Source organism: Grammomys surdaster, unplaced genomic scaffold (genome assembly GCF_004785775.1).
Source record: "Grammomys surdaster isolate TR1022 unplaced genomic scaffold, NIH_TR_1.0 126059, whole genome shotgun sequence".
Taxonomy (NCBI): domain Eukaryota; kingdom Metazoa; phylum Chordata; class Mammalia; order Rodentia; family Muridae; genus Grammomys; species Grammomys surdaster.
In genome coordinates, this window is record NW_021620869.1 from 6,596,451 (window position 1) to 6,605,373 (window position 8,923).

An 8,923-nucleotide genomic window follows, 5' to 3' on the forward strand; every position below is an offset into this window, starting at 1 on the left:
AAGTCCCAATTGGGGACAGAAGCAAGAGGCACCAACATATCTTATGCTGGGGTAATTTGTGAGAGCTTTACTGAGATGTTCCCAAGGTAGCCAGCCACTCACCTGCCTCTGACAGGGAGGACAGAGCAAGAAGAAACTCATTCCAGAGGAGGAGATTTTCTTTAGGAAATACCTACAAGAGAGCTGAGAAAATTCCTCCAACAACAACAACAACAACAACAACAACAACAAAAGCAGTGACATGAATTCAACTAGATTAATTGCCTTTTAAATTTTTTAAAAAGTACATTTAGTGTGTGTGTATGTGCATACACAGACATGCACATGTGGAGGGCAGAGGACAACTTTCAGGAATCTTTTTGCTCCTTCCATGTGTAGGAGCTGGGGATAGAACTCAGGTGATCCATGCTTGGCTGCAGACACCCACTGAGCCATTTTCACTGTCCCTCAAGTCATACTTTTGCTTATCTGCCTATCTTTCTGGGTCCCTGAATTCTTCTGTGGGAACCACCACATTTTAGGCTGGAGCCAGGTCAATCAAAGTGCTGGATCTGAAGCAGACGAGGCAGGCCAGAGGAATGTGTGCTCTGAGCGTTTGTTGATAATGCCCTTTCCTTCTAGGTTCGAACAAAAGGATGTGAGGCCACAGGACTTAAAAGGACAGGCATAGAGGGAAACTGAAGATGGTGAAGATCTTGTCTAGTACCTAGTTGTGAGCTCCAGGATCCAGCCCTGCCAGAAAACCCTCATCCTAAACGGTTTCCGTGTATCCAGGACTCTACTAATAAATTTCTCCTGTTGCCAACTTGATTTGAGATTAATTTGAGACCTATTTTTGTGCCCTTGTCCAGGGAGGGCATCCCAGAACCAATGCATCACTTATCTTAGGCAGGCTGTCTGCACTGAGATCCCCTTAGCACAGGTCCTGGCACACAGACCTAAGTTTCCTCCTCTAGCAAGTTGGACAGGTAATCTGAGTGGACCTCACCAGCCAGCACTAACATCCATTACTAGTCCCCCTGGGCTTGAGGCTAGCTGGTGGAACCCTGGACTGGCTTTTGGAGTTGTGAGAATTAAAAGATGGAATTGGACAAGTGTGATTTTTTCTCACAAGCTTTAGTACAAATGAAATATAACTTAGAAAGGAAGGTTCCTATGTGTGTGTGTGTGTAATAATTAAATTCACAAATGATAAACATTTTTATTTTCTTTCCCTGGACTGTATTTGCAATCTTTTCTGACCCAGAAGCCTGACCTACACAAATGTAAACCACTTGTCCTGTGGCTGGCCATCTCCAGTTCCCAGCATTCTCAAATCTGTGTCACTCAAAATCACCCCCTACTTCCCTCTACATGCAGAAATAATATGCATTTGCTATGTTTTACAAGGCAGAATAGAACCACTGAATGGAGTCACGAAATGGAACCCAGAAAATATGTATCTGTGACTCATCATCAGCTCCAAGCTAGAGACACAAGGTTCACAATCAAGGGTCGTCTAGAGGCCCAGCTTTCCTGGAGCCTGGTCAGGTGATCTGGACCGCCCCCATCCCTTACCCTCACCCCATCCCTCCATCATGGTCTTCTGGTATGTTCTCAAAGGGGAATGACAAAGGGTGCCTTAAGATTAACCTTATCTGGGATGTCAGCATAGTTGAGGGGGGTGGAGGAGGGGGGCACAAAACAATCACCAAGATGGGTGTCTAAGAAAGAATTGTCTGGAGTTACCTAGGCAGGTGGGTGGTAGGTACTCTTAGCTGAGCTTCCTGGGCACACCCTAGAGTTAGGGCAGGAAAGGGAACACATGCATTAAGGAGGACTAGGGACCAGGACACTAGGGCACCAAGGAGCGTGAGACCACGCGGTAGAAATGGATTAGGAGTGGGCGGCAGCAAGCTGCAGGCTCCTAGAGGTCAGCTCCTCTCCTCCGCCCTCCTGCGTCTGTGCCGCAGTCTCACCGCCCTAGCCCTCTGCAGACGCTGCTCTGCCCCGCCAGTGGCGGGCTAGGCCCCGGGAGGGGGTTCCGGAGCCCGGAGCTATTTTTAAAAGACGCGTCACCGGATTAGGGAGGAAGAGTCCGCGTCCAGGCCCACAGTCTGCAGGCAGCCGGCGGGAAGGGTCGCCTGGGCGAGTTTCGAACGATCGGAGCGCGCGAAAAGACGCAACCGACCGAGAAGACCCCGCCTGACCCCGGGAGACCGCGGGGCGTGTCAGGCGAGGGGCGTGGTGGGTGGGCGGGGCTAGAGGGGCGGGGCCGGCGCCCTCCGGCCGCAGCGGGCTGGTGGCGGCGGCCGTAGCTGCAGCGCGAGTACTGCAGGGACGGTAAGGCTGCTACGCTAACCGGGACGCCGGGGAAGCCCGCGCCCCGCCTTCGCCTCCGCGGAGCTCCCGGAGAGCCGGAGCTAGAGCGGCTCCGAGGCGCGCGGAGACCAGAGGTTGCTGCAGAGCCCCGGCGCGGGAGAGCCGCAGATCGAGCCGGGCTAACGCGCAGGGCGCAGACATCCTACACCGCGGCGGCTGTCCGTGGCGGCTGCGCGGGAGACAAAGCCTCCGGAGAAAGATGCCCGCGGAGCACGCACCGGGCGGCCCAGGGAGCGGGCCCCTCCGAGCCTAAGCTCGCCTGGCTGTGAGCTCCGGGGACGCCGAGACCCCACCGGGTCCAGCAACGGGTGGGGCCCAGGTGCGCCGGGCCGCAGCGGGCCTGTGACTGCTCGGGGGGCGGCGCCCTCCCGCCGCAGCCGCAGTGGCCGGCGCCGCAGCGAGGAGCCATGGGCAACATCTCCTCCAACATCTCGGCCTTCCAGTCTCTGCACATCGTTATGCTGGGCTTGGACTCGGCCGGCAAGACCACGGTGCTCTACCGGCTCAAGTTCAACGAGTTCGTGAACACAGTGCCCACCATCGGCTTCAACACCGAAAAGATCAAACTGAGCAACGGCACTGCCAAGGGCATCAGCTGCCACTTCTGGGACGTGGGCGGCCAGGAGAAGCTACGGCCGCTGTGGAAGTCCTACAGCCGTTGCACGGACGGCATCATCTACGTGGTGGATTCGGTGGACGTAGACCGGCTGGAGGAGGCCAAGACGGAGCTGCACAAGGTGACCAAGTTTGCTGAAAACCAGGGCACACCGCTGCTGGTCATCGCCAACAAGCAGGACCTGCCCAAGTCGCTGCCAGTGGCCGAGATTGAGAAGCAACTGGCGCTGCACGAGCTCATCCCGGCCACCACCTACCATGTCCAGCCGGCGTGCGCCATCATCGGCGAGGGCCTCACCGAGGGCATGGACAAGCTCTATGAGATGATCCTGAAACGCAGGAAGTCTCTCAAGCAGAAGAAGAAGCGGTAATGCGCTCGAGTCAGCGATCTGGAGCGAGGCTGAGCGAGCAAGCCAGTGAATGAATGGACGTCTGGGTTGAGCGAGAACCCGCGAACAAAGACAACGAACCAAAGCGATGATTCGAATTTTTAAAACACGATCTCTGTATCCAGGACTTGGAGACTTAGCCCGGGTGTGGAGGCTGCATAACCACCCATCTCGTCACCTGCCCCACCCCCCACCCCCAGCTCAGAGGACCTTTTGTCTATAATGCTTGAGTTACTGGTGGGGTAGGGGGGGACCGGTGGGGAGTGGACGTGAGGACGCGAGGGTTCCGCGGTGTGCCCTCTGGCCCCAGGTGGAAAGCTTGGATGTCAGAGAGACAAAAGCGATTTCTTCTTGTTCCAGCAGGGCCAGAAGTTCAGGCTTCCCAGCCCCCACTGCGGGGGGGAATCACGTGTGAGTTACCTGAGGTATGCAGTTCACACAGAACCCTGGGGATACCCGAGAGAAAACGGGTAGGCAATGGGGTGTACTGATGGGGGGGGGGGGGTTGGGGATGACCGCTCCTTTCATTCTGGAGCTGTGGAAACTGAGAAATTTTATGTCACAGGGCAGGTCCCTGTTGCAATTTCACTTGTCCTGCTCTGGGCCCAAAGGAGGTGGTGGTTTGGGGCCATCCAGAGGACTGCCTCGGACCATGCGGCAGCTGCAAGGCCCAGGATGCTGTGCTTCTGGACTTGGCTGGAAATGGCCTGGAAGACGCCACTTTCCAGGGGTGGGTGTGTATGGTTTTGTTGAGAACTGCTTTTCAGCCTGGGATGAGACCTCTTCCAGATGGCCTAGGCCCTGTCCATGTGCAGGTCATTCTCCCATAAAGAGACCAATAAAACAAAGAAGAACAGAAAAACCATTGGAGGTGGTGGCAGTACAGGTGTTTAAAGGGTGAGGTTCTCGACATTAATTGTGTGTGTGTGTGTGTGTGTGTGTGTACACTCGGTACTGCATAATCGGCATAAAAACTGAACCCTCTGTGTGGAATTTAAAAATCTCTCAGCCTACTGATTGGTTTGGAGGACCACACCAGCTACAGATGTGTGCTGAATTGCAAAATGGTTTTCTTAACAAGGGGGAGGGGGTCTGATAGTAATAACCACGTGGTGATAGGTTTCAGACATGTTCTTTTATTATTATTTTAAAAACCCCCACTTCCATAAATAAATTATCTTCACCTTAGGGAGAAAAAGACTTTGCCCTTTTGTGACCCTTGGCGCTGCAAGTGCAGACATGTTCAGATTTCTGGGCTGGGTCTTTGTAGCCTATCTGGTTTCAGTATTTTACTCAAAATGTGTCGTTAGAATATTTGATGTCATTCACCAGAAGAATAAAACCCCACCTTGTCAGAGCTGACCCTGTTTGCACGGCATTGAAGGGAGGAAAAGTCTGGAGGATGAAGTCCTTTGGAAATGACCCTTGCGGGAGCCGGCCTGGCCTCGGAGCCAGCCAGCACTTTGGGTTAAGGCAAACAACAATGAGTGCTTGAGAAGAGAAGGAAGTGGGCGTGTGACGTCATGGTCACTGGTACTCAGGCACTTCACAGTTTACTTGAAAGAGGCTTTGGAAAATAGATAAAGTGAAAGAATAAATACATATTTTTAATAAGGTAATTTAAAAAAATCCTTTATAATCAGGAGCGAGTCTTGGCTTGTTAAAAGCTGTCATTTATCTTGAAACACAGTATCAAAAGAGAAATTTACAACTGATTTTGTTACTTTTTCTTTTAATTTCCCCTCTGAATCCATGTTTTAGGGTAGGATTTTTTTTTGTTTGTTTCCCTCCATGGCAACACATTGCTGTGCAAAGAAAGCCATGGTTGTGAGTGAGCACCGAGTTGGTCACAATATGAGCCCATCCCTATTGTCCTTGACACTCTAAGAGTCAATTTAAGAACCATAGGCAGAAATCATGGCTTCCTGCTTGAAACCCGATCCTTAGAAGATTGTTTTTAAAACTGAAATCTAGTGGCCCGTGCTCCTTTCTTGTGTGTTTGGTAGCCCTCCAATTTACTGGTCTTTTTGTATACAGAGCTAAGCAGTGGTTATCATCCTGCAGGATCTGTTTACACAGCAACTGTGGATTACTGGCTTCTCCATGGGCTGGTCCCATGGTCTGAAGATTCTGTATAGAATTATTAAAAAAAAAAATCCACCTTCTTTTTATTTTCTTCACAATTTCTTAAGCACTTTGACATTTTGGTAGTTCCACAGTATGGAGAGAATAATATATTTATTTTGTGACATTGCATATGCCAAATAATGTAGCTTTCCTGTGCTCACAATACCTGCGTTCCAGGTCAGTGTTCCAATCCTGGCCTGCTTGAACAATGGCTTGGGATGGTTTTGTGATGTTTTTTCCCCCCACCATTATCAATACTTAAGGGTGCAGTTGACTGTTAGTAGTTGTGCAGTAAAGTCAAGCCCTGTGGTGTATCAACAAATAGTTAAAAAAAAAAAAGAGTCTCGGTTGATTTCTGTAACGTTTGACCTAATAAACGCCCATTTCATCTGTGACAAGACATAGCCTGGTGAACATCACTGTGGTGGTGCCATGGGGGAGTTCCCATCACATGCCAGCCAGACCTAGTGATACTTCTGACCTTCTGGTTCCCAGAGGAGTTCGGCCTCTCCGAGCGAGGTTTGGAATGGTTTCTTTCTGATAGACACAGGGAGGCCAGTTTGGATTGAGAGCTGTTTTCTTCACACACTCTATGACGGTGTTGGAACCCCTGGCTTCTGGTTTTGGTTTTCCTGTAATTCTGTCTTCACCGTTCTCTTCTCTGTTTCCATACCCCTCCCCCTTTTATAATACATATATGATGCTGTGAACAGAAATAAACTATTTATACAATCAAACAGTTGGAGGCATTTTGTGTTGATTTGTTTTTTCTTTCAGGTTTCTTGGTTCATTTTCCAAGCCTCTGCAGAGCCAGGAAGTGGAGTGTAGGGTGGTATTTGGGTTCTGGTGGGTTCTGGTGGGTTCCAGAGCTTCCCTCGTCTGGTGTAGGCTTTGCTGAAGTCTGGGTCCACCCTGAATGGTGGGCCACAGGCTCAGCCACTCATGCCTGTTGGGTCATCTCCCTCCTTCCATGCCTTGCCCTTGCCTGTCTACAGCACTGTTCGTTTTTGACATGATCCAGAATTGTTAAACACTCTTGTGAACTCTTACTTGTCCACTACTCTGGAGCCTCCTCGTCATGCTGAAACAGTACAGTAAACGAAGCTGCTTAGTGCCAGGGCTGTTGGCTCCTGTCCCTCTTGTTTGAGCCCACTGAAGAGCTCTGAGATTTGCTTCATTCCAGAGGATACTGCATACAGTAAGACGCCGTGCTCTGTAGATGTTGCTGAGAATTGGCTCGCTTTTTGAAGGGCCAGTGTTGGGGTGGGAATCGATGAGAGCTTTGGGAGGTGCAATGGGGGAGTATACAAGAGCCCTTTGTAGGCATTCAGCTACAACTTAATAGAGGAGGGATGGGTAGGCCTTCATAGCTTTAAAGTCTGGAATGAGAACAGGTCTGGCCCTAAGGTTGGGGATGTAGCTCAGTTGGGTTCTTGGATAGCATCCATGAAGTCCTGGGTTTGATTCCCAGCACCATGTAGCTCAGGTGTGGTACATACTTGTAATCAAACTTGAAATATTCAGGCAGGAGGATCGAGAGTTCAAAGCCATCTGCTGCAGGTCAGGTTCAACACCAGCTTGAGCTGTGATACTAAAAAGTTTCCTGAGGACTCCAAGACTTTCTTTACTCTCACGGACCCCTAAGCCTCAGTTTCTGTGTATGTAAAACGAGATAATGAAAGGTTGAAGAGTTGTTGGGAAGATGAACAGTAAATACAGCTAAAGTGCTTAGCCTACTTGTCCTGAGCAAGTGCCCAGTAGCTTTGGGGTTCTCTTTTTGTTTTGGGGAGTTGTTTGGTTTTGGAGTGTGTGTACGTGTGTGCACACCTGTGCATGGGTAGGTACAAACGTGTGCCCAGAAGAAGATGTCAGGTCAGGCACATTCAGCCATCCTTGGCTTCTTGCATGAATTGTGGGGATTTGAACTCAGGTGTTCATGCTTGGACACTAAGCACTCATACCCACTGAGCCCTCTTGCCGGCCCCTGGGCTTTTAGTTACTAATCCTGTTGCCTGCAATGTGTAGAGTGTAATTAACTCATCAGATTGCTGGCCCTTCCATCAGCCTGTTCCTGTCTGTCTTCTCCATCTCTCTTGGATATCCTTAACCAGCCTATGGCAGGCTGCTGGCCCCAACATAGCATGGAATGATGTCAAGCAGCTGAGCATCTCCAGCCGTCCCAGGGCTTTGTCACTCAAAGCTGGGAATGGCTGCAGTGGATGCAAGCTGGTGGTCTTCTGGCTCTCTAGTTCCTTACTTTGAGCATACCCCATACTGCTGGGCTGTCAGTCCCTTCTGGCAATGGGTAGATTTACTGATTGCCAATGTTTAGCCTGAGGTTGAGCACATAGTAAGTATTCCCTAGATGTTAGTCAGATGACTTCACTCACGTTGATTAATTTTAGTTACAAATGTTAAAATGGGCATCTCATGAAGCCTTTGTTTCCATTAAATAGGTAAGTTAAAATGAAAGCAGATAAAATATCAATATCATCCTTCCAAGTTACTGTCTTGAGAAAACCTTACAGAGATGGTTAGGGTTGTAGTATGTGAAATGGACACAATGATGAATATGGTTTTGTCTCTTATTTTAAAAAATAGTTAGGATATGGTTTTATCAACCGTATCATTTCAGAAGCAAATTATTCAAAGCTAGCTTCCACCAGAAACCCGAAAATGCTTTAAACGACAGGACCTACAAAGTCGTTGAAAACCGACTTAGGGGCTATTTGTCCCTGGAAAAATAAAAATAAGGAAGCCAAAATAAGCAAAAAAATGAAACCCTTCATTTACATTACTGCAACCTTAACCGTGCGGGGATGGATTCTTGTGGAGTCCCTTCACCTCTGACGTTTAGCAGACAATTGTCCACCCTGTGTTTTCCAGAAAGGAAAGCACAGATGTTCTGTCCCTGACCCCAGACAGCTGAGTCTCCCCACCTGAGTGTTTCTGTGAATGCTATAGCCCTTGCTTCTAAGCAGGGCCTGTTGTTTGCCAGACCATGGACATCTGGCCTTTGTGCTCCAGGGCTGAAATTTTTTCTTTTTTTCTTTTTTTCTTTTTTCTTTCTTTCTTTTTTTTTTTTTTTTGCACCTCTCTATGTAGCCCAGGCTGGCTTTGAACTCACATTATAGGATTCACCTGCCTCTGCCTGCTAAATGTTATGCTAATAAAGGTATGCACCACCACACCCAGCCATGGGCTTGAGATTTTGAACAATTTCGTTAGCAACAGTACAGAGTGCCTTTGTGTCACCATCTGGTAACAGAGAAGGTCAATATATTGTCCGAGAGCAGAAGATACAGGCTTTGGATGTGACCGGGTAAGAAGAGAGCAAACCCAGAGCACCATATCCTTGGATCTCACGGTGTCCCTGCAGCCTGTAGAGCAACCTGTGTGTCCTTTTATCCACCTGGCACTACTCATGCTCA

The 8,923-nt window shown here is 49.4% G+C and overlaps 1 protein-coding gene across 1 annotated transcript; it reads left to right on the top strand.

Moving 5' to 3' along the window:
* Window positions 1-2,752: 2,752 nt before the first annotated feature.
* Arl4c (ADP ribosylation factor like GTPase 4C) lies at window positions 2,753-6,229 on the top strand. Its single transcript, XM_028755353.1, has 2 exons — window positions 2,753-3,835; window positions 3,931-6,229. The coding sequence occupies exon 1, from the start codon at window positions 2,769-2,771 to the stop codon at window positions 3,345-3,347; it is 579 nt and encodes a 192-aa protein (XP_028611186.1). The 5' UTR covers window positions 2,753-2,768; the 3' UTR covers window positions 3,348-3,835; window positions 3,931-6,229.
* The last annotated feature ends 2,694 nt before the right edge of the window (window positions 6,230-8,923 follow it).

Bases quoted from the DNA above. Each gene is read 5' to 3' on its own strand.
- Arl4c (XM_028755353.1), top strand. From the start codon at position 2,769: ATGGGCAACATCTCCTCCAACATCTCGGCCTTCCAGTCTCTGCACATC.